A 25945-nucleotide genomic window follows, 5' to 3' on the forward strand; every position below is an offset into this window, starting at 1 on the left:
CGTAGGCCTCTTTTTCCGACAAATGTCATGGTTTTGACAACCATGACAACTTTAGAAGTTACAAGCTTTAGATAGAACCTACACCATAGGCATAACTCGAGAATGGCAAGTGTAATAAAATTCGGACCGAGTGTAATAAAATTCGGACCGACTGTAATAAATTGTAATAAAAATGTTATGAATTGTTGTATGCTTTCGGTTTTGGTAAGGTGATTTGACTGGTGTAAGTTCAACTCACCATATTCGGTTCGAAACTCGAAAATAACACAGATTTGATCGAAATGATAACAAAATGCAAAAAAAGTTAAATTAGTGACAAAAATAAAACAGCTCTTTCGATATTAAACTTCTGCGGCGTTTAAAAATTTAAATACCCATTTGAAATGCTGTATCTATCTCGGTCTTCTCAAGTCGTGTCGAAGAGCCAAGTTGACCTTCAAGGAAATAAATATAGGTACAGTCTTTGCGTCCAACAACTACCACGAAGTTACGTAATTTATTGTTCAATCGAATCCATTTTTAATATGGATAGTATTTAACGTTAACTGAGTTCGTATAGTCGTATTTCACCTTGTCGCACCTGTTTGATATTCTTCACGGTTCTCTTAACAAGTCACGTGTTTTATTCATTCCCAACGATGTATAATCCGGTATGGAATCGACCAAAATGAAACGGATTAAAAACGTTTGGAATTATAACAAAGTTGGCCATTATTCTACATATGACTAACAACTCTTCTATTCAGTTATTTTTTGGTTTGGTTATTGTTGATTATGGAAACGCAACAGTTATTTTGAACCAGCAAAGGTTTACAGCAGTGGTCGCCAACTCATTGCTCGCCGAGGTGATTTTGACGGCACAATTTTGGTTTACGCAATAATCGACTTTGAAAATGATATAAGTGTCGTCCAATTTACTTGTGATTAAATTTTCGTGGCTCCACAAAAAGAAGTCTAGAGGAAACAGATCTGGAGATCTGGTTGGCCATTCTAGAGGACCCCTCCAACTTAAAATCTGAAATTCATGCCACAGAATGCAAATAAGTTTTACCCCGATACAAAATCGAATAATCATTGCTTAATATTTCTGTATTTAATTGTACAGGGTGTCCGCGCCATGGATCAGTCGTCTATTACTCTAATTCTTTTAACTTCACAAAAAAGAGTTTCAAATGAAACTTTCAAAGTAGAGCATCTCCTAAAATTATTTAGAACTATACAAAGTGTTTCGTTTCTTCCAGACAGCTAACTATCAACTTCTCCATTTTTACATTTTTGAATTCCTTTGTAAATTTGAATATAAGTTTCATTACACAACTATGTCTGAATACTCAACGGTTTCCGAGAAACTTTTTTTAATATTTTGACAGTTCGAGGTACTTACATAAAGAGCTATAGCTCCGTCCCTATTCTATGTAATTGATTCATATTTGAACTGTGTCTAGTCAATAAATGAAACACTAAAAATGTTCTTTGTAAATAACCATATTATATACAGGGTCCACGAAAACGTAGATCCATGATTGAAACAAAAATTCATCGAAATTTTTTTTTAAATGGCAACCCATATTTTTTTCTGTTCATTATTTAAACGTTTTTTGTTCGCTTTTAGTTGTTTCAAATAATGAACAGAAAAAAATATGGATTACCATTTAAAAAAATGAAGATTTTGATGAATTTCTGTTTTGATAATGGATCTACGTTTTCGTGGACCCTGTATATAATATGGTTATTTACAAAGAACACTTTAGTGTTTCATTTATTGACTAGACACAGTCCAAATTTGAATCAATTACATGGAATAGGGACGGAGCTATGGTCCTTTATGTAAGTGCCTCAAACTGTCAAAATATTAATATAAAGTCAAATTTCTCGAAAACCGTTGAGAATTCAGACATAGTTGTGTAATCAAACTTATATTCAAATTTAACAGGGAATTCAAAAATGTGAAAATATATTGGGTGTTCCATTTAAAATAAAGGAGTTCATAGCTGTGCAGAAGAAACGAAACACTTTGTAAAGTTCTAAATAATTTTAGAAGATGCTCTACTTGAAAAGAGGAAAGTTTTATTTGAAACTCTTTTTTGTAAAGTTAATAGAATTAGAGTAATCGACCGGTGCCCTATTGCGCGGACACCCTGTATATCTTATCAAAATGATTGGACTGATGTGGAACTGCGATTCCATCAAGCATCAAGTGTGTATATGTACGCAATAAGATTTAATTTGCTAACAAAGCCACTGCTTAATTCAAATGGAATTTTGTATTTACTGTCCTCGATACCTGTTTAGGTGATTGTGAATGTAATTTTTTTTTACTTGTATATGTCATTCAATAAATCATTTAAAAAAAAACCAAGACAGACCTTCGAAACAAATAAATTTTGATGTAAAATTTACAGATTTTTTATTTATACCGAAACTGTTAATTCCATATTATTTGGAAGGTAGGTACATATAAGTAATACAACACGTACATATTAAAATTTAATTTAAGGTTTTCCCAGGATTAAGACAGACACAAGACAATTTTTTGAAGATTGTGAAAAATCTGGTTAAAAAAATTAAATGGCTTGATGGAAGTGTCGACGAAAACTCAGGAACAAATAACACGAACAAATCAACAAACAAACTAATACACAATGGACCAAAGATTTAATATTCCGAAATCTTCAAATTAAAAACTACTTACGGCGACGTTTTCGAGATTCGCATGTTCTCATTTTGATGTGTTATTTGCTATAATTTGATTATTTTCATCTGGAATACATAAAAATAATTAGTTCAGAATTAAGGTCGTGAGAGATGAGGGGAGTAATAAATGATGTAAAACCAATGTAAACCTATCAGTTACACGAACTTTCTGAAATCCGAAGGAATCGATTCTATTATACAGAGTGAGTAAATATTAATACACAAAATTCGTATTTTCGGTATTTACTTCTCTGTAGAAAAATGCTCGCATAGAGGGTGGTTGAGTTTTTTTTCAATGGCGACAGTAAATTGCCAGTAATAGACTTTTGTTTTCGAGGATAATTTGGTCATTAATGGGAATTTTTATCAACCCTCAATCAGGATGGCCCACATAAAATAGACCATAAGTATGAGTCAGACAGTAATAAGTCGACTTGGGGGGGAAAAAATTTTTATTGCGTATTTATGGAATCATCCCTAGGTGCATCCCGTTTTGGTAACCCCTAAATCTTATACTAAAAATATATAAAAAATATTTATGCCGTTAATAATCTTCAATACAACAAATTGCAAATCCGAACTTGGAATACTTTCTCAACTGACCCTTGATTATAAATTTTATTCTATCTTTAGAAATTAATATCGCGGTAAAAACAATTTCAGCGCCTCTAATGAAGTTGAAATGAGGCGAGCTATTGTTGATCACGTCCCGTGTTCCGATGTGAAAGTTTGCAATTAGCATTTTCATTTGACGAATAAAATTGTAATTATTGTAATAAAGATGAATCGGTAGAGAACTGATGTGGTAATTAAAATCAGCCGGTAATGAGTCAATAAACGATTTATGTCGATTAGGTTCTATTGAAACCCGACTCAAAAATGTTACTTCATTGGGTATGTACAGGGTGGTCCAATGAAAATTTAACAAACGAGATCCTGGAAAAAAATGTATCGGCTGCTTATGGTACCTCTGGTTGCCAAATTTGACGCTACTGGTTGAGTCGTTTGAAAGAGACGAAGCGAGGGACGTGGCTGTCTTAGGTCATGTAGCAATGGATCCAACCTTCAGTACTAGGAAATTGTCCGATGATCTGGTGTTTCACGCACAACAATAATTAGGATTCTAAACAACATGAATTCAATCCTAATAAGATACGATTGGTTCAGGAACTGAATGGGAATGATCCAGATAGCCTACTTCAGTTTTGTGAAGTGCTCAGTTTAATGATTAACGGTAACCAAAATTTATTTAGATCTATTGGAGAACCCCATACCCAGTCTGAAATTGATCACTTTTTTCATGAGGTAAATGGATTTATTTACACTTGTTCTAAGGTTATCGGATAGCTCCGAATGACGCAGGTGTTCAGTTCGCAATACGTCCACACTGACAAAGCGACGACGAAAGTCATAAAGTTTTATGGGATTTTCAGCGACGTTTCATATCATATCATGATTAAGTGCTCAGAAATTATAAATATCGGAAACTGTTTGAATTATGACAAAAATAGAGTTCAGATTGATCGCGATCTTACCACGGTATACGGTACCTACCCCTGTCCGTGATCGGTTCTAACCTCACTTTTGTCAGTTTCCAGTATTTAGAGCGAGGTTCACCCCGGGTTTCATAAAGCTTGATCGGGGAATCAACGCTTGATTGACGAATAAACGTCAATTTGTTTTCAATAGATAATTCAGTCATGATCATTCAAAATATCATTCTTGCAACAAATTATGATATTTAATTATTCTCAATTGCTACTTCTTCGGTATATTCAGGAATAAAAAAGTTTCAGTGATTTCGTTTTAGAAATCGAGTGACTGTCAAATCGTTGATCGGACAATCAAACTTTTATGAAACCCGCTATCAGAATGTTACCTGAGCACAGTCTGATTATTCGACATTCGTTTGGTTTCTTTCGCGGCCGGCAAGACGGAGCGGTTTGGACGTATAGAGCGATTTCTGGACCCTCCAAATCAATGTGTAATATGAGAAAATTTTTAGGAATTATGGGTAATATTTGAAAACATCGCAAATAGGTATTTGAAAAATAAACGAAATGTGTTGAATAATTCAGAAATATAGAAAATACTAGGTAAATCAGAAATGTGAAGAAGTAATTGAGAAGCATAAGAAAAAAATCGAAAATATTTAGGACATCATAAGTAATACGTATACAGGGTGTCTGCGCCATGAGTAGCTGTATTTAAAATTCTTTTAACTTTTTTTTTTCTTTTCAGATAGAGCATCTCTTAAAATTATTTAGAACTATACAAAGTGTTTCGTTTCTTCTGCACAATTATCAACTTCGATATTTTAAATGTAACACCCTATATATTTTTACATTTTTGAATTCCTTGTTAAATTTGAATATAAGTTTTATGACACAACTATGTCTGAATTCTCAACGGTTTTCGAGAAATTTGACTTTTTATTAATATTTTGACAGTTTGACGTACTTACATAAAGGACTATAGCTCCGTCTCTATTCTATATAATTGATTCATATTTGGACTGTGTCTAGTCAACAAATGAAACACTGAAAATTTTCTTTGTAAATAACCACATTATATACAGGATCCACGAATACGTAGATGCATTATCAAAACGGAAATTCATCAAAAAATTCATTTTTTTAAATGGCAACCGATTTTTTTTGGTTCATTATTAAAAAGGATTCATTCGCTTCCAGTTGTTTTAATTAATGAACAGAAAAAAAAAAGGGGTGCCATTTGAAAAAATGAAGATTTTGATGAATTTCTGTTTTGATCATTGATCTACGTTTTCGTGGATCCTGTATATAATGTGGTTATTTACAAAGAAAATTTTCAGTGTTTCATTTGTTGACTAGACACAGTCCAAATTTGAATAGAATAGGGACGGAGCCATAGTCCGTTATGTAAGTATCTCAAACTGTCAAAATATTAATAAAAGGTCAAATTTCTCGAAAACCGTTAGGAACTCTAGTTGTGTAATCAAACTTATATTCAAATTTAACAAGGAATTCAAAAATGTAAAAACGAGTGTAAAAATATATAGGGTGTTCCATTTAAAATAACGAAGTTGAGAGCTGTGCAGAAGAAACGAAACACTTTGTAAAGTTAATAGAATTAGAGTAATCGACCGCTGATGCCCCATGGCGCGGACACCCTGTATGTATCAAAGGAAATATAAAAAAATATTAGGAATGTCAGAAATTTCGGAAATAAAAACACATAATGACCATCCTCTTCTCTACAGAAATCCCTTGTCGCATTCAATCTTTTCCATCATATTTTTCAGCCTCAATCTATTTTATTTCATTAAAGGATCTGTCAATCCCTCACATTATCTTAAGATTTTTTTGCAGATGTAGGTATCGAGTAAATTACCTACAAACTTATCTACTCTAACCTAAAAAATGATGAAACGTGTTATTTTCTAAACCTTTCAGCTAGGGAGGATCAGGAAAAATATTGAAAGGATGGCTATATTTCAAGAGTACCTATCGACAATTAAAATTTGGAATGACTAATTTTTTTGGAAAAAACTGTAGAGTAATTTCTTCTTCTAAAACACCTGACAAATTCAAAAAATGAAGACATCAAGACATTCATATTATATGAATGCATAAATGGATCAGGTGTGCTAATTTTTTGATACCAAAATGATATATAATCTGGATAATATAAACTGAAAAATATGGTTCATAAATTCCAGGGAATTTTCATGGAATTTCGACATTCTGTATTTTTCCACAACGAATACTGATGAACGACGATTAAAAAAACGTTCCCGATGAGGGAACCACCCTATATAGGTGCATGATAATGGGGAAAACCGCATTTTCGGCCGTTAACAAACGTCAAAGTTACGCTGAACAGACACGTGTAGTTTTTTCATTAAAACAGTACGCCTATATCGTCAAGAGGAAGTTGATTATTTGACTGGGAACCGATGCTTATAATAAATGAATATATTGTATGATAAAATCGGTCATTACCAATAATTCACGGCTTATTTCCGGCGAATCTCCAGTCGAATCACGAAATAAGTACAAAACATTCAAATCCTTTAGACCAAAATAGACACTTCACAACACAAACTTGTAAAAAAAAACGACACAGAACGAGTAGTCTTCGTCAAATTAAAATATACAAATGAAGGTGAACTCGGGAACGGAGTACTTCATCTCGCGCCACATGTTGTTTGTTGATCCCCCATGCTTCTCGCTTTCTTTTTCATTCACTACCAACATAGATTTCTTCGTGATCTGAAGATTCAGGTACCTCTCATCTTGTCTAGTTTTAAAATTAACGTTACACTCGTGGAGCAGAGAATACTCATTAAATTATGTTTGAAGCGTAAAATTATTCCGCTACATAATGAAAAACTGTGTGTTTTTTATGTAAAGACAATTTTATAGAGGGTTGGGCATAAGTTAAGAATTAAATTGATATTTCTTCAACCAATAACTTAAATGAACACGCTGAAATCTGTCAATTCATTCTTAATTTCCCTCATTTTCTGGCAATAAAATAGTTTTTTTCTTCAACCCCTTTGGCGCAACCCCATCTAGGGTTGCGGCTACGGGGTTGAAAAAGATATTTAATTTTATCGCCAAAAAATAAGTACATACATACGATCGGAACTCCACTAATGTGTTTCAGCGTCTTAATGTCAAGTTATTGTGAGATTGAGAAAATAATAATTTTATACCGGGTGGCCCACCCCAGCTCATTTGAGGGAGTAAATAAAGATATTTTGAAAATCTTTTCTTGTGTTGTGTGTAGGGTGTTCAAAAGCATAATTTAAAATTTTTGTCATATATAAAGGATTTTCGAAAACAAAGATATAGACCAAAGTTACACTTTTTTAAATGTAACGCCCTATATTTGACCTCAAAAATGGAATGGCAAGCTCAAATTATATTGAGTTTCTTCAGATCACTAAATATGCCTTAGAAGCACCCTTTACGAGATAATGGCGAAAAATAAAAAATATGGAGTTTTTTCATAGCAATTAATAAAGAAAATATGTAGTTACGCCAGCGATACAGACAGTATTTTTTGGAGTAATTCAAGTTGTTAAAAAAAATCTCAACTCTGGAATATACCTATACAGAGTGATCATCATCAATTCTCAAACATCAACTACAAATAATCGTCAAAAATAACTGCTGAGAAACTATCAGGTTTAGGTATAGGAAAACCTTATGAATATAGTTTCGAAATTAATTTTTACGTTCAACGGGATATAGAAATACCGGGTGTGCCATTTGCAGTGGCGGCTGGTCTGTGAGGGCTATAGGGCTACAGCCCCCCATACAAGAAATCACAAGAAATCAATCCTTTTATGCTATTTACCTTCCCATACGATTTTTAATGAAAATATTACATTCCACGGTTATTTAAATGATTTATTAATGTAAAACTTTCATGCGACTCCTGCAGTTTTGTTTATTTCAATCATAATCTAGCAGTTCGTCCCTGCATGGGCGATGAATCGTGTAGCCCCGAATTCTTGCATTCGGACAGTCATTCGGCTCCAGCCGCAACTCTTCGTGTCGGTCGTTTTAAGGAGTAAAAGGGCTACGATAAAAGTCGCCCCTATCCGCTTCAGTCTAGCCGCTGCCCGCTAGCGTATAGACAATCTAGCGTGTGTTCGTATTTGTTTACGTTTTGAAATCGTGGCGGACAATAGTGTTCAAAATATTTTTTTCTACAAGCGTGCGCGTTCAACCTTTTTCCCGCACGCATTCCAAGTTGCAAAGAGTCACTTTCCCAAAGAGTGCGGGAAAAACGCCTGCTATTTCTTTCCCGCACGCATTTGCGTGCGGTAATGGATTAGCAGGGGTTTTTCCCGCACGAAAATATTATAGAGTAAATTAAATTCTATCATGTTTCTATGCATAAAACGTCAAGCATGAGAAACCTATAGTAATGACATGCAGAATTACGTCTGTCATTATATATGAATTAATCAAATGAGATATGATCTGTTTCGTGAAATGGATATATTTACATATATATTTCAAGCGCTTGTAGAAAAAATATTGTTCCTAACTCTTGCGTAAAGTGTCTTGCCCGCACTCAACTGCTTACCCGAACTCTGCTTCGCATCGTTCGGGCAACGGCAGTTTCGTGCGGGCAAGTATTACTTTCCGCACTTGATAGGAAAATAACTATAAAAACTGATTTCGCGAGGCTTTCGCTGGCGGAAAAAAGCCGTGTTAAACTGCTGGGTAGACCGACTCCCAATTTAAATTTAACCCAGGCAGATAAAACTCCAAAACTTCTTACGCAAGACGATTCTCCAGACAAGTGTTTAACAAGTGATAACGTATGGGCAAGGGCAGGATTTAAAGATTTGAAGCACCTTAATGAAAAAATTTAGAAGCATGAGCTATCTGCAAAGCATGTAAATTGTTCGACAGAATTAGCTTTTCTGGTTACGACTAATATCGCTGCTCAATTAGATTCAGCTTACCGGAATAATATTATTAAGCACAACGAGCAAGTAGATAAGAACAGGTATGTTTTAAAAAGAATTATAAATTGCATCAAATTTTGCGGAAAACTTGTTTTAAAATTTCATATTTTTATTATTATTCTAAAAGTAGCCCCCTAGTGAACTAGATCACGAGCCGCCACTGGCCATTTGAAATAAGTGTTTTTGACGATTATCTGTCTCACTCTGTATATTCCAGAGTTGAAATTTAACTAAACCTGATAGTTTCTCAGCAGTTATTTTTGACGATTATTTGTAGTTGATGTTTGAGAATTGATTATGGTCACTCTGTATAGGTATATTCCAGAGTTGAGATTTTTTTATGTGTAGGAGTAGCTAACTTGTCTACTCGAAAAAATACTGTCTATATCGCTCGGTTAACTAGCTCCTTCAGTAATTGCTATTTAAAAAAACTCCATATTTTCAATTTTTCTCCATTATCTCGTAAAAGGTGCTTCTAAGGTATAAAGTGATATGCGGAACTCATCATAATTTCAGCTTGCCATTCCATTTTTGAGGTCAAATATAGGGTGTTACATTTGAAAAAGTGTAACTTTGGTCTATATCTTTGTTTTCGAAGACCCTGTATATATGACAAGAATTTAAAATTGTGCTTTTGAACACCCTACACACCACAAGAAAAGATTTTCAAAATATCTTTATTAACTCCCGCAACATGAGCGCGGCGTCTAGGTTGGGCCACCCGGTATATTAATTTCGAAACTTGCTTTTGATAACCACAGAATTAAAAAAAAAATATGGTGGGATTACCTTTATAATGAGTTTTCCACGAGTTTTCCAACAAGTTTCCCAACAAGCCTACACATGTTTTATTTGAAAAAGAAAAACTCTCAATTTAATTGCCAGAAAATGAGGTTAATTAAATATCAATTGACTGGCTTCAGAGTTTCCATTTTGAGTTATTGGTTGAAGAAATATTAATTTTATTCCAAACTAATGCCCAACCCTGTATATTGTATATTACTCCACGTTTATCGGTTTATTTATTTAATTTATTAATTTATTTATTTATGAACATAAGCATTGCTCAGTACATTGAACAGTACAGCCCATTTGAAAATAAAAATTGAACAATAATTACAACCATTATAATATAATAATATTGGAAATATTTCCGACATGTTTTGTCTACACTATGCCACAAGTAAGTAAAGGGGGGAGACATTCATAATTAACCGCCCTGTATACCTAATGAAAAAATCGAGGAAAAAATACTTCTGATATTTCCTGATATTTTTCATTTCTGAAATTTTCCGGTATTAGGTGTAGAGGCCGTAGAGGGTGATTGATTAAAAATGCCCCGCTCCCCTTTGAGTTTTTGGTATGAAAAAAAAAATTCGTATGTTTTCATTTTCTTGGAAAATTTCACGCATGAACTGTTGTTTTTCATATGTGAATTGAAATGGTTCAACTTCGTCGATCTGAAGATGATAAGGAGTGTACTTAGTGGTGAAAATCATTCAATTCAGTTTTTTATTTTAAAGCCACAAGCTTATTATAACTGAAACATTTCTAGTAAGTTATGAATAAAAAGGCATGTATTACAAAGATGTTAATTTATTGTTTAAAAGTCATGGGGTGCTCAACATCAAGTTTTCGAATACATAGTTCATTGTAGCTATTCAAATTTTTCAATTATGATGAATTGGCCGACTTGACGTAGTGTTTGCTTCAAGCGTGCACGTGTTTCGTTATGACAGTAGCATCTTCAGGTGAGTTGAAGGTCGGACATCGGTGAAGGTAAACCAGTTTGCCTTAATGAAAATTCAACAAAATTCGGTAGAATAAATAATGAATCCGCAGGTAAATATTGAAAGAGTATTTCTGATATTGTGATGGAAAATAACCGAACAAGTACCTAAATATTGAAAATTAAATCTGTGTTATTTGATAATTTGATTTTCTTTATAGTTTTTCCTACTTAACCTGTAAGATAACCTCAAAATGTTAGGGTTCAAGCTCTACTCGACAAAAGAAAAACATGGAATGCCAAAATTTCATAGCCTTCTCGATTATGCATTTTATCGAACGTTCGTTACTTATGTTTCATAATTTAACTAGAATTATACAAGCGAAAGAAGTTCCCATCAAAAATTATATGATTTTTTTTCTAATAGATAAGTTTCATAAACATCAAATTGTGATTTTGGTTCATTATTTCCAGGAATAAACTTTGGAACCGACCGAGAACAAAAAAATATGAATATCCCTGCAATGCCCTCAGTATTGGGACATCCTGATTTCGAAGAAAGAATGAGAAAATATCCTGCGTCCAGGCTTGTGGAGGTGACTCGATAGAATTTGGTACAAAAACCCAGTACCATCCGACAACCATCCAACTTTGCTTTCGGATCTACTCAATTTGATAGCAGAACCACAATTAGCTGAGATTGAACGTGAAAAAATCTAAATCAACTAAAATTCAAGTAAATAAAAAAGATTTTGTAATTTTTTATTTGCAATAATATGAAGGCAATGGAAATGGGAACTAGTATGAAATCTGCAGCGTTTTCAGTTACTTAAAATCACGAATATCCCACAGAAAAACTTCCTGGTAATTCTAGCCAGTAGGAGAACCGGACTTAGCTGATTCACATATTATATTTCTCCTTTCATAATGACTGATTACCAATTTATACTTCGCTTTGCTTGTCGACACCCTTATTTCATTTCTCGATCTATTTTTGCGTCTTCGTCTATAACGTGTAAATCTTGAAAAGGCTGGAAGAATGCTTGTACAGTATTACACCTGCAAAATATAAACCAACATTCATTATTTAAAATTATACCTACATAATGTACTCAAGGAATATTTCCTGTGGAAAAAGGTCCTCAATACCCTACACCGAGCCCTACACCTAGAAAAATACGAATAGAGGCCAAAACTTTATTGAATCTTTCGTGGGATATTTTTTAGAACAAGAACTTTGCTTGTTGTTGATAAAATTTCTCCAATAAGTTCTCAGATTCATCATAAACTGTGAGATTTGCGATAAGGTTCCCAAATATCTCTCCAATACACAAAGGAGAAGACTTCTTCAAGCTGAAAGCATCAATTATCAAATTGTGCTCAAGAAATAGTAGAAAAGTTAACTGCAAGACCCTCAGCAAGACCTACATCTGAATGTCTTGATCTGTTATTAGTTTTTTATGTGAAACTGAAAAAATTAAAATTTAAGAATTGCTGGACTGCTTCTTCAATTAGCTTTCGCACCATTTAAATCAATTGGATTTTTTTTGAACTATTTATTTATGTTAGAGACATTTCAGTGACGTACTGAGAAGCATTAAAGCCTGCCTTCAAGCATTCACCTATGTGTCCGAAATATTCGTCAAGTGGGCTATGGAATTTTGACAGTTGACGTTTCGTGTTGCAATTTGAAATACAAAACGTCAACAATCAACCAAATTCCATAGTTTTTTAACGCTGGACGACTTGAAGAATGTTTTCTCGGTTTTCTGTCACGACTTACTCCTGTAGACGGTGTACTGAACCATAGAGGAATTGTATGTTTTTGTGCTTAGTACACAAGGCTTATAAAAAATGTTCGAACTTCGGTTCAAACCAAGGGGTATCAAGTTTTGGAAGAAATAGTAATCAACTACCAGATACATATATTGAAGCAGGTAGAAGAATCCTCGGAAGAAGCGATACTTATTTCTAGACCAAAATCTAACACCCCTGCAACATATGTTGCTATTTATAGCTGAAAGGGAATGGAGTTTGTTAGCCCTACAATAGAAAAAGTGACAGAACATGATGAAAAAAATGACTGATTCCTCAGTATCTGTCAATGAGATTCATAATAGAAATATCAACTGCAACTTAGCCATATCGAAATATAACACAAATCAAATCAATAATTGACAGCAAAATTTGTATGATATTATTGATAAAGTCTTGAACCAAAAGTGAAGGAATAAATAATCTTTTGAAATAACAGATAGTTCAGGATTAGGCGTAGTAACGATATAAATTTTCGTAACACATTATTCCTAAAGATAAATATATTGTAGATATGATTATTTAAACAAATTCATTATCTTCAATATTCTTTGTTCTTAAGATAAGTCTTTGGAAATAGAGCATTAATGTAAAGATTCAAATATCGAATAGATCCATCCACAAAATTCTTTCAATAAAAGGCAGATCGAATTCAAAAAAGATTATCGTATCTAGTCAGAATAACTGGGTCAATGATTACCAAGGTGAATTACAAATTAAATCGAAAGAACTTGACAAGAGTGTGATACAGGAATCAACCAAATTTACCACAGTTTGACAGTCATGCCTTTTAAAACATGTAAATGACTGAAACTAGAAATGCAGGCAAACAATCATTATCGATTAGAGACTAAAAATTACATCATTAGGATAATTTCAACTGAAAAAACTGGTTGATATAATATTGGATTTTAACAGCCAAGGGGGTGTTCCCTAAGGTCGACAGAAATAGAACACTCTTCGAGCCCAAGAGGTTTAAAGGGAAGATGGCACACCTTAATTTTCTCAAACTTTTCTGTATACTCTTGTATGATCTCATGAAAGAAATTAAATCGAAATTATAAGAAAATGTAACGCCTTTGACAGTGAATCAGGTGCAATGATCCCACATAGATCTGTGATGATGTAAATGAGATTGAAGTATCCCAGGTAATCGATAACCAATAGACAGGTGATAAAGACCTAGATTTTCATATAAACTAGGAGTCGAGTATGAAATAACCGACAAGCTCTGAGTCTGAGAGCTAGAGCATAGCAGCCATGTTGAACGTCATAAAGTGCTCCAGCTCTGCAACGTCATACAATGGGTCACTAGATTGAGTACTTACTACTTATACTGCTTATCTTCATACCGCCTATTGGAGGATTAAGGGGTTGCTTGTTGCCCTCGGCAAAAGACGTTGTTCTGGGGCGTCCACTCATATTTTTAATTAATTCTCTAACTCAAAAAACCTCGTAGACCTATCACATTTCTCGATGACACCCTTCTTATCCACGAACACTTCGTCCCTGGTTTAAAATAACATTTAAAGACTAAAATAGTCCGGCAATCGCGCACCAATGTTCATCAACACTTACAATACACAAAAACACCTCATATTTGATAATCAACGCAGTCTTTGAACCATTTTTCATTTGCGAGGAGCTTCGTCCATTCTCTCGATTCCCATTATACATTGACCCGCTCGGGCGGCGTCGGGACCAATCATTCAGCTCTCAATTTCGACGGAGATTCCCGATTCCCGCATTCGATCATTTGCCTAGAACCTACTGCGGCATCTCTAGTTCGTCCTTAGCAACTATGTATTGAATCACCTGATTGACGCAGTACGCGCCAAATTCAAATTATGGTGTTATCCGTTGCCAATTCAGTCATCAAATTTCAGGATCATTCTGTTAGTGATGCATATTATTATCATTTTAGGATACTGTCCTAAGAATCCATGATATTTTTGATATGCAACATTTTCAAATATCTGCTCTAATTTTTGAGAAAATGTTTTCCTCCAACTATGATAGTGTAAAAACAAATATTTTTTTTGACATTCGCAATTGTTGCACTATTTTTTGAATGCTGAATGTGCCCAATACTGCCTATAATACAACTTTTACAATCAAAATGATATGATTTTCACTAAAAGCAAAATCTCTTCATAAAAATGTCAGATGTTTCACTACCAGAATATCATTTTCAGCAGGCATGGGCGTCGCCCTTAGAAGGGCGCAGAGGTTACCTACCCCCTAGTTGCCCGACTCTCAAAACATGACAATGAAACAACGCATTTTTTAGAAAGAGTTTTGTTTTGCCCCCAAGTTGAAGTGAAATTACTGCTAGGAATAACGAAGAGAAGTTTTCTGAAAAATAGGGCTCGTCATCGCGTCATCGGTGAAATTTAATATAGAGAAATTCATTTTGATAGTACCCAAAGGAATGTTGTACCTACCTGCAAATTTTCGAACTCATTATCGAAATAACTGCATTCTTAGACTTATTAAGCACAATTCAAAAGGTTTATGCCTATATACATGCTTCAGTATAATTACTCATATTACGTTGAGAAAGATTCTTCGGCAGGTGTGCAATGAAATTTTGACAATTAATGTGAAATTTAAAAATTCCATAGCCTGGGCCGGATAAGACATATTTGCTCTCCTAGGCCAATAGCAGTTTACCGCCCTTCTCATATAGGTTTACCTATATTCTACATGTTCTCCACTCCAAGAAATTTGGAATGACATACATACAAAATATAGGTTCGTTGATAAATTTATATGAGGATTCAAAGTTAATATTTTTTTTGTTTATTTATTGAAAGATCTTAAGGATAGCTGGGGAGTTCATATAAATTGAATACAGGGTGTCTGTAAACAAATGGGGAAGGACTTAGGGAGATAATTCCTCGATGAAAATAAGCAGGGATAGTTCCTACAAATTTTTTTCGAAACCAACCCCCCTTTCCAAGATACAGCCTTTGGAAGGCGATGACGTGTTGGCAGTGTTTAATTTTTTCTTGCGAGTTCTAAAAAACACTACAAAAAACAAAACAAACAACCATAAAATAATTTTATTCTTCGAAAACCTAATTGGTTGATATTTTCAACCCCTAACCTAATAATAAAGTTATGAGATCTAAAAAAATTGTGTGAGTGAGTAACATCCACTTAGTGCTTCATTTTATGTATAGTTTTATAACTCAGTTTTTTTTAGAACCCGTAAAAAAATTATAAACTGTCAACCCGTCATCGCCTTCCAAAGGCTGTCTATATCTTGGAAGGGAGGTCGATTTCGAAAAATTTTTATAGAAACTACCCCTGCTCATTTTCTTCGAGGAATCATCTCCCTAAGTCCTTCGCATTTGTTCACAGACAACACCTTGTATACGTTTTCAACTTTAAATTGAGATACAACAATATGCGAGGCCGGCAGTTTGTCACTGTATTTGTTATAATATGATTCTGGACCCCCGCGGTCAATTTAGCACCCTTTCGAATGTCCTCCATGGAGGCAGGCTTCCTCTCCCCCTTCCTCCTCTATAGCGATAGCCCTGGATCTGCTTTCTGATATATATAATTATTTCGAAAAATGAGATCGGGGGTCCTTGAAGATTTTTCTCTAATTAGACTTAAGACTTAAGTCTTATAGTTCTCAAGATGTTACTTTTGTTTTAGTAGGTCGGTGATTCAGCTGCCAAAGGAGGTTTGAATTCGCCAACAACTTACATTTGATCATTTGAACTAACGTAGTAACAAGAGTTCAAATTACGCATCTTCTGGCTTTATAGTAGAGTAGAGTAACTCTTTTCTTATTGAAAATATGTAAAATTAATTATTCATACAAAAAAAGGTATAATTTCATGATTTTTTCATTCATAGAATCTTTTTGTTTTGAAATTTGCCGCCCTTAGGCAACGGCCTAGTTTCTAATATTGTATACATTTATACATACAGGGTGTTCCTAAATTGAACGTACAAACGAAAAGGGGAGATTCCTTAAGTGAGTTTAAGAAAAAAAAGTCCCATAAACATGGGGTCGCAAACGTTTCCTTTTCGAGATACAGAGTGTTGAAGTTTGAATTTTTTTCAATCGTTCAAAATTTTTTTTCTCGAAATCGTTGGTAGATACGACAAAACTACAAGAGACCGAAAAGTTTAGTATAAGAACAAAGCTTCTTTTTACATTTTTTGAAATTAACAGTTGCTCGCCAAAAAAAAGTTCTGCAGAAGAACAGGTGGCAGTGTTCCAGAAAAAATATCACCCTGTAGATCTTCTATCGAAATTGCCATGTCACTCTAAAATGTAATATCTATGCCAAATTTCAGTTGAATATCTTGTGAAATGTAGATACTATGAGAAAAAAACTTGAAAAAAATTCAAACTTCAACACTCTGTATCTCGGAAACGAAACGTTTGCGACCCCATGTTTATGAGACTTTTTTTTCTTAAACTCACTTAAGGAATCTCCCCTTTTCGTTTGTACGTTCAATTTAGGAACACCCTGTATATACCTATAACACTGTTCATGGTCTTCTATTGAAGATAAATCTTTTTGTATGTCACTTGTGGTTGTTTGTTTGTTTACTGCTCATCAGGTGCTCATCTGGACGTAACAATATGTTCAGATGATTCTTTCACAACAATAGAAGAGGGCAAGAGGGGGCTCAAGATGTTTAGAAATGATTTCGGACCATAGTTTCAATGGAGTAATGAAGCAGGTAATGGATATTTTTCTAAGCAATGTTTAAATTGTTTGAAGTATGTAAATAATATCAAGGCATTCAAAACCGATATTACCAATTACACATGTACAGGGTGATTCATGACTATTGGGACAAAGGCTAAGGGCAGATTGTTTGGACCAAAATATGGCGATAGGACAAAATATACCTCAATAAAATATTGCTGTGGAAAAAGATAGAGGGCGTTAAAGTTGATTTTTTTTCGTTTTTTGCTAATAATTTCACTGTATATTTTTTTATCCGTTTTCAAGAAAAACACAATTGAACAGTTCAGAGCATCTGAAGGGGATTTGAAGTAACGATTTATTTATTTTATTTATTTATTTCGACGATAAAGCATAATAAATAACAATGTAACATAAAAAGAATAAACTTAAATTAAATGTTCTACGTGGCCTCCTCCGACTTCTATGCCTTTTCTAATTCTTTTAATAAAGGGCTTTCGAACTTCGAAGAAAATATTAGTCTGTCCCATTATAAAAAATTCAACTTTAACGCCCTCTATCTTTTGCCACAGCAATATTTTATTGAGGTATATTTGGTCCTATCGCCATATTTGGTCCAAACAATCTGCTCTTAGCCTATGTCCCAATAGTTATGAATCACCTGTATGTATCATTTGCGATGGGATTTGGAGAATATCTTCATTTTGATTACAGTAAATATTAACAACTCTGCATTGAGTTTAATACGGCACGATAGTGACAACAACCGCAATTTCAAACTGGTATTCGATTTTGTGCCAATTTTTTTGTGAGAAGAAGCCTCTAAGGTGGACGGAAGGTCAGATGTTTTATTCGTCACGGGCGTCACGACCGTCACTTCATGTCTGAAAATGTACAAAAAAAAGGGGAAATATACAGAGAATTTTCACGATTTTATATTTTCGCGCTTGATTCTAAAAGCTTATTGAAAGCGGTAACGTACCTACAAGAGCTGAAAACGAGCCTCCGATAAAAGACAAAATTTCGTAGCGCAAATTCTGATAATGCATCACAAAAATGACTTATTCATATCTTGTGTTATTCTATTATAGCTTCTTGACGTAGGTATTTTTTGTGACACAAAAGCATAGCTTGCATCAACAAATTCAGAAAAAAAGTAAATTAAAGAAATCTAGTGCACACATTTTGGTATATGATCTATATTTAATTGTGATTTTAAAACTAGGTCGTTATAATTGATGAAGAATAAAACTGTATATGGACTGAAATCATATATACAATATATACAAATATACAGGCGTCACAGAAAAATCGACGACAAACCGGAATCAGGTGACAAGTTGAGTCATAATAGTCATCTTGAAAATATGGAAAAAATCTAAGTTGTGTATTTTTCATACTATGTTGCACTTTATTTCATTCGGGGGCACAGCCTGTGATGATTTTCTACAGTTTTTCATCAGTACAGACAGTTTTAAAGTTGTGCGAAATATTAATTTTGAATACTTGGTTCGGCAATAAGAGGCATATTATTTTCCAAGTTGGCGCAATTGACTTAGAATTGAGGATTACAGGTATGACTTCCCTCCATATAGGTTACAGAAGCACTATTCATGATAACAAAGAAAAAATAAATATTGAAAAAGGTAAGAAATTGTAGCAGGATTCCAAAAATCATCACAGATTGTGCATTTTCTAGAATAATAAAAAATGCAATATAATTTGAAAAATACACGACGATTTTTTTAATATTTATCTGATGACTAGTACTATGACTTAGCCCGTTACCAGATTCCGGCTTGACGTCGACTTCTGGGCCACTTTGTATAATCTAATGCAACTGTTTCCACCGCAAAGTCAACCTCTCTTTGGTTTCTCATACCGTCATACCAAATAGCCCTTATTACCGTCTTACGTTGCGCTGAAAAATAATTTAAAACTGATCACCAAAATTGAAACAAAATGGCATGAAGCTGGAAGATAAACTGACAGATTCATCATTAAAAATAATTATTAGCTGATTGAAATAATGCTTGTCATTAATTTTTGTTATTATCAGGTGTTCGATTTCTTCCATATGACCATTGAGTTTAATACTGAATGATATGGCTAATTTTTCACCTCTATAATTGAAGAAAATTATACTGATTCATTTATATGTGCAGTCGGAAATTTTTCCTTCTAGATTGGACATTCCATACCAGTCATACTAATGACACAAAAAATGAGCCTTATTTATAGTATTTCTCCTTCAACCTTCAACCTTTGAGTATTCAATCTCAATGCTTCACTTTAATTAATTTTCACCGAAAAACGTTGCACTTTACACTTGACTGCATTTCTGAGTAGCTATCGGCAAGTTTTTTCGATGGAAAAAGTTGGCTCCGTCTTCTTACGTTGAAAAAACCCTTAAAATTTAAAGATTGGTGGTGAAAACGGTGCTTTTTGGGCCTGGTATGACGTCAACTAACTGTACCTACACGGGATAGGCAATACGCACTTTGGTCAATACTATTTTCGTGCACCGACATGTACGATTTATATGTTTTCAAGACTATACAGGGTGTTTTCAAAGGTGAGGCTATTTTTGACAGAAGGTAGAACTCATCAAAATACATAAGTCGTTTAACCGAAAATTGATGTCTATATAAAATATTCAAGATGGCGGAGATACAACCCACCAACTTACTCTGAGCAAGCCATGGAGTAAGCTCTGATTACTCGAAGCGTTCACAAACGTACTTTTAGTTCCTCAGAGTATGCTCTCTGAGCATGGCCATACTCATACCCTACTCTCGGAGTAAGTTTTTGAACGCAACCCTAGAAGCTCGACAAAATTTAATTGAATTTCAAGTGCGGGACTGTGTGCCGCAAAAAGTAAACAAAACATAAACATAGGGCAGGACAATGAATGGCTCAGTACCAAGTTCATCGGATTAGATGCATCAGGTTACTTTTGTGAGAATTATAATTGTTGTATAGCTATGATGTTTCCCCATTTCATCCCATTTTTACCACGATTGTTGGAATGTTCTAATAAGAAGATTGTGATGCCCATTATGAAAAGATTCGTGAATAATTTAGACGAATTTTATTGGTGAGATTTCGAAGTGTTATTCTCTTTTTTACACTTGTGTCCTAAGTCTCTTTTGTCAGTTGGTATCGAAATGACCCATTTCATAAAATCTTGTAAGTTACTAAAAAATAATGTGAACAATTCGGCAATCCAAAAGTTTCCATTTTCAATAATCTGACATTATAAAAATTACGGAAATTTGAAATAATAAAATGTTTTCGGACAAACCAAACGAAAGAAAACCTACAAGGAATAACTGGAGATCAGAGGAAGACTACGGAGTTTATTATATCCGATAATGAATATATTAATGTTGTAGAAGTACGAAGAAATTTTCGAAAAATTTTTTCATTTTACTGATTTCATGGGTGAAAAAACTGGAGAGTGAATTATGATCAATTTTTAAAATTATTCAGCAACTCCTAGGCAAGCTTGAATGTGAATTAATTATGTTAAGTACAAGACATAAAATGATAGAAACGATTTTCATGGGAAAACTATTACATTAGGTTATTTAGGGATGAAAGATAATTTAAGATGAAAAAAATCAACCACAATCAATTACAAATACAAATATATTAATATGAAACACAATAAATATAAATAAAAGTAAAGATTAACTTTGGCTAAAAATTAACTACTTATAAGGTTCCAAAAGCTGTACAAATATATTAAAATTTATAAAATATGCTGAAGAAAAATAACTAGATACATAATCCATTTACTGTAGTGAATACATAACAAAACTACAAATACGACTTAGTTCAAAAATCAATACTTAATTATAAAAGTAAAATGTTGAAATGCTGGTAGATATTTTTACAATCAACTATCAACTCAAATCATCAGACCTCAGTGATGCAACTTCTGCACAAATTCAATAAAACAATTATTTTGATACACTGAAAAAATTATATTTGTACTAACAGTAATAATCAATGCTAATATACCACTACTGCTGCAATTGGGGTAATGAAAGTTTCTGAAGACTGGTGGATAAACTGATTTGAATTAGTTTATAATCCCTGTGGATTGTGCAACAACTTCAATTAAATTATATTATTCAATATTTAGGGATAACTCGTTCACCTTTTATCTTTCACTTAAGAATAACTGATTGCAAAAGATAACAATCACAGAAATACTTCTGCAGCCATCTTGAATGGCAAGCTGGTCATATACATTGAACTGAGTAATTCTTTATTGAGTTTAATGGTCATATACCATTATCACCATATTGATGTTTGATATCTTTTCCATTTTTTCTGTATAGGTAAACCCACCAGTCTAGAGTATACCTTCGTATGAAACAATACCTTTCAGAATGACAAAGAAAGTATTCAATACAATATTATGTTGTTTTATAATAAATTAAATTAATATAATTTCAAATATATAAAAGGTATCAATCAATTCTTTATTGGGTAATGGGCACTATGTATATCATTCATACTGATAAAAATATAGATTATGGTTATTAAAAGTAGTTTTTGTCTTCCCAGAACAATTGACATAATTTGTAATAACATTTATCCAATACGCTTATACCCCATAAGAATTAAGCATTTCAAAAGAATAAAAACAAACCAGTAATATCTGCATACAATTTGACTGAGTTATGCCAGCTTGTTCAAATTTGCCACTACTAGTAGGAACACATTTCTTGGAATTTGCTCTTTAAATTAATGATAGATTTTTTCTAAATAAATATGAAATTAATTAAGATTCTCAAAACATTTTTAATTATGAAAGATAAGAATTCATTGTACATTCAAACAAATCTTTGAAAAGAAAAATGCATATAACCTGTATCCCACATAATACCTTTCAGTTTATGGAAACTAAAAATGTTATGATATGAAATTTATTTTTTCTACGCCTGTATCACTTTTCCACATTAGTGCATTTTTCCTCGACTATTGGTGGAAAGTGACACCAGTGTGGGAAAGTGATAAACTGAAACAAGTGAACTAAAATGAAGAAAAACAGTGTCTTTCCCGCACTTTGACTGGACAAGGCAGACATATTCCGCACTTTTTAAAAAATAAATATTTCGTTTAAATTCACTGAAGATGGTGGTAAATGGAAAAACCACTTTCCATTAATTTTTTATTTCTTTATTCAGCTTGATACCAATTCTATGCAAATTCTAGGTAAGTATACTAATGAATATTTTTGTCGAATTACAATCGAACATAGAGAATTGATTGTTGATAAATACATTTCTGAAGTCATTTATGCCAAAATACATTCTTCAGATGAAAATTAAATTTGTTATGACAATTTTTTTTTCATCAACATATTAAATCAAAAGTAAAAATATCAAATGTATGGAGAAATTGACCCGAAAATTTTAAGACTCATTAGGTCAACACAGGAGTTGAGTTAATCCAAAAATTTCGACAATCTTCTACCACTGGGGAAGAGACATTTCACAACGAATTCATCATGTCAAGGTCAAGGTCAGAATTAATTATAAATTAACGTAAATTCTGCCTCTGCTCTTCAAGCCTTAATTGGGTGACCAAATTTCTATCTTTGTGAAAATCATATCTGATTGGTTGAAATTTGTGTTAGTGCTCCTGATTGCGCATCAATAATATTTCTTGACTTTTGACAGATTTGAAATTAGTTTCGTTCTAGGTTAGGTCCAAAGCTTCTTTAGTATTGTTCAAGAAGATACGCAATTGCTTGACCTGGTCACCTTTTGTGAACCTAAATGCGCCTACTTTCTATATCATCTGGGTGTTATTGTCCATGTCATCTTACTCGAGTTATAGATTTTCCTCTTCTCCTTCTTTATCGAAGAGAACCAATGGTAGAAAATTCACAAAATTAATAAATAAATTAATCAATAAAAAGTTAATAATTTCAACTATGAATCGATCCTAAACTGAAATTTTTTATCGAAATACCAAAACTTAATTAAATAAAAAATAAAAATGTATATACATATATATACTTATATGCTTGGATCAGATTAATTAATTCTCAATTCTGAGTACATCCAAAAAATGTGTTTTCCTACTATCATTCAATATAGCTTATAGATGAAAAGTGAGCTAATCAATCACGAAACAATGTATAAGACGACATTGACGGATACTTCTAGTACCTATTAAGCACACCCCATTTACACATGCTCTAAAGGCTATTTATTAAATACGAATAATGCTTTTTTGTTTAAATATATAATCTCTTCTATACTCTATACAACATTATTGATAATTAGTTTTTTACAATGTTCCCTTTCTTTTATTCAACAATATGTATTTGTATCAAATTTTTTAACTCCGAAAGACATTTTGTGTTGACATTGATTGGTGGTTTTTCAATATATCTTTTTAATCAACTTGAACTTAATCTGTATTTTGATTGATTTTTTACTTAGCACAATTTATTTCTGAAGACTTTTTGAGTTGGATTATTGTCATGTTATAATATTTTTCAAGTATAAAAAGTATAAAATGAAAATTAACTTTGTCTTAAAAGTTTCTCAAATCAAATAATCAAGATAAATGGGAATAACGTGATAGATGTGCTATGAACAGTGAATTTGAATACTTCAGATGGGTTAAAAAGATCTTGAATATGACGATAATCCTCCTGAAGAAGAACCAGATCTTACGCAATTTTATACAATGTAATAATATATTATTTTATCATAAATATTATATATAAAATAACATAACAAATATCAACAGAAATTAGATTTACTTTAATTGGTGGAAAAATAAGTTATGAAGGATTCTTTATGATCCTTTTTTGTCGGAAATCATATACTCTTCTGCAGAAAAATACCATTTCTGGGGATATTTTTATATTCTGAGGTGGCTGCCGATGAGATCTTGGATATGACTCGGATATTGGAATGCAGGTAGAGATTTGTTCTTCTATGCCTTCTTCTATCCGCCGCAAACTCTTTCTGTACCTAAAGAAGCAAATATAAAATGAAGAAAATACAATAAATGCCAATCAAATGAGGAATTCCGAGACTGCTTTTATCGTGTTTAGTTTAGGTCAATTTTTAGTGTCTCCATTACATAACAGAGAATTTTTGAAATTATTGTTAGTGATATATGTTACAGATGCAGAGATTGAAAAGTGAGATAGATACGAAAATCTTTAAAGGATAATAAAATATTGATATTGACTGCAACTCTAGCCTACTTTTGCGCGATTGTTTCTAAAGATTATTTTTGCTCAGATGTCTGTAATTTTCGAATCCTGCTTGAAGGATATGTAAGCCGGTGAAGTACATTGATGGGCAAAATCTGCGACGGTTACAGAGTTATAGGATCATAAAATATTTCTTCTCAATTTTTAAGAAGTACTGATCAAATTGAGTTGAAAGTCAGTAACGATCCGATCACTTGTGCAAAATTTTGGCGGTTTGTATCGGGGGACTTTTTTTCTGGAAGCCAAGCAGTGCTGAGCGAGTTCAGTAACTGAATGAATGACCGGTCTGCTTAAGAATCCGAACAAGCGCTCGAAATTGCATACTTCACTTAAGTGCTTTACTGATATGTTAATCTCACCTGCAGTATTCATTGAATGTAAGTACATAACATTTATCATCGATACAAGCAACACTGTTAGAGTCTTTATGACGTGATGCAAATACTTCATCTGGTTGGTCAGCTGGTACCCTGCCTTGTTCGGTGTGTTCTGGTCTGTAGTACCAAAGAAGCGACATCATCATTTCACCTGCGAAATATTTATGTTATAATAATAAGAAAACAAATAATCACAAAAAATATCGTGTTTTTACATTAACTACGTTTTTTTATAGTTAGTATTGTAATTTGTGATCTTATTTTTTTTTCAATTTTTAATAATGTGTACGTTCATCTCTTCAAACTGAAATGTTTGAAATATTTGCCTTAGTTGTCACTTAGAAGGAATTGAAATATTATTAATTTTTTATTTGTTCGTTACTCACCATCTTCAGGATTCTCCCATAGAGCTGCAATTTTTGCAACAAATGGAAGCTCATTCCTTCTAGCACCAGCCTTCAATAAAACACAGTCCTTAACTTCTATGAGGTCACCAGAATGGTGCCTCATGGATGGATAGCATTTTCTGATTACAGTTGTTTCGTCACTCTGAAAAAAAAAACCTAATTAACAAATCTCGCAAACCTGATGTGCAAATGTGGGTGGTGAATATGAAAACTAGTCCTTATTATATTACTCTATAGTATATTTTCGCTGTTTATAAATGTACTTTCCAACTTTTGAACCTGAATATGAGCATAGTTGAAAAAGCGCTGTTGTCTGAATGACAACATCAGATATTTAATTGCTCACTTTTAACGATTTTAAACAGACGTTGAAAAATGTGATGTAAGTTTTTAAGTGCAATGCTTCAATTGAACAACATTCAACCATTACCAGAATCCCTTCATTTCAACACATTTTAAATGGAGGTTGAAAACGCGTTGAAATAATAACGCTTTTTCAACGGAGGTTGAAAAT

At 33.1% G+C, this 25945-nt stretch overlaps 3 protein-coding genes across 7 annotated transcripts in view; all 3 read right to left on the bottom strand.

Annotated features, from left to right (window-relative positions):
• Positions 1–6858, bottom strand: part of LOC123310151 (glycogen synthase kinase-3 beta-like) — a 76155-nt gene extending 69297 nt beyond the window's left edge. Inside the window, exons 1-2 of one of the 3 annotated variants that reach the window (XM_044893558.1) lie at positions 6678–6858; positions 2693–2760 (exon numbers count right to left, since the gene is read on the bottom strand). In XM_044893558.1, coding sequence (XP_044749493.1) covers positions 2693–2723 — 31 coding nt within the window. In that variant the 5' untranslated portion in view covers positions 2724–2760; positions 6678–6858. The remainder of the gene's footprint in view (positions 1–2692; positions 2761–6677) is intronic. The other 2 variants (XM_044893555.1, XM_044893556.1) reach the window with 2 other exon arrangements.
• Positions 6859–10744: 3886 nt separating this feature from the next.
• LOC123310152 lies at positions 10745–14434 on the bottom strand. The gene is made up of 2 exons (XM_044893560.1): positions 14039–14434; positions 10745–10959 (listed from the first exon to the last, which is right to left on the bottom strand). Exons 1-2 carry the CDS (start codon positions 14130–14132, stop codon positions 10877–10879), a joined length of 177 nt encoding a protein of 58 aa, XP_044749495.1. The 5' UTR covers positions 14133–14434; the 3' UTR covers positions 10745–10876.
• Positions 14435–23397: 8963 nt separating this feature from the next.
• LOC123310555 (proteoglycan 4) overlaps positions 23398–25945 on the bottom strand; it is a 266769-nt gene continuing 264221 nt past the window's right edge. For 2 of the 3 annotated variants that reach the window (XM_044894071.1, XM_044894072.1), the window contains exons 9-11: positions 25411–25573; positions 25007–25175; positions 23398–24399 (exon numbers count right to left, since the gene is read on the bottom strand). In XM_044894071.1, the coding sequence (XP_044750006.1) occupies positions 24207–24399; positions 25007–25175; positions 25411–25573 (525 nt within the window). In that variant the 3' untranslated portion in view covers positions 23398–24206. The remainder of the gene's footprint in view (positions 24400–25006; positions 25176–25410; positions 25574–25945) is intronic. The other variant, XM_044894073.1, reaches the window with a different exon arrangement.

Source organism: Coccinella septempunctata, chromosome 3 (genome assembly GCF_907165205.1).
Source record: "Coccinella septempunctata chromosome 3, icCocSept1.1, whole genome shotgun sequence".
Lineage (NCBI taxonomy): Eukaryota > Metazoa > Arthropoda > Insecta > Coleoptera > Coccinellidae > Coccinella > Coccinella septempunctata.

What these genes read in the sequence shown, in the direction of transcription:
- LOC123310152 (XM_044893560.1), bottom strand. Translation starts at nt 14,132, where the DNA reads ATGAGTGGACGCCCCAGAACAACGTCTTTTGCCGAGGGCAACAAGCAA. An exon ending in GAAGATAAGCAGTATAAGTA is followed by an intron (nt 10,960 to 14,038) that starts GTAAGTACTCAA and finishes ATTTTCATTAAG; the next exon opens with GCAAACTGGTTTACCTTCAC.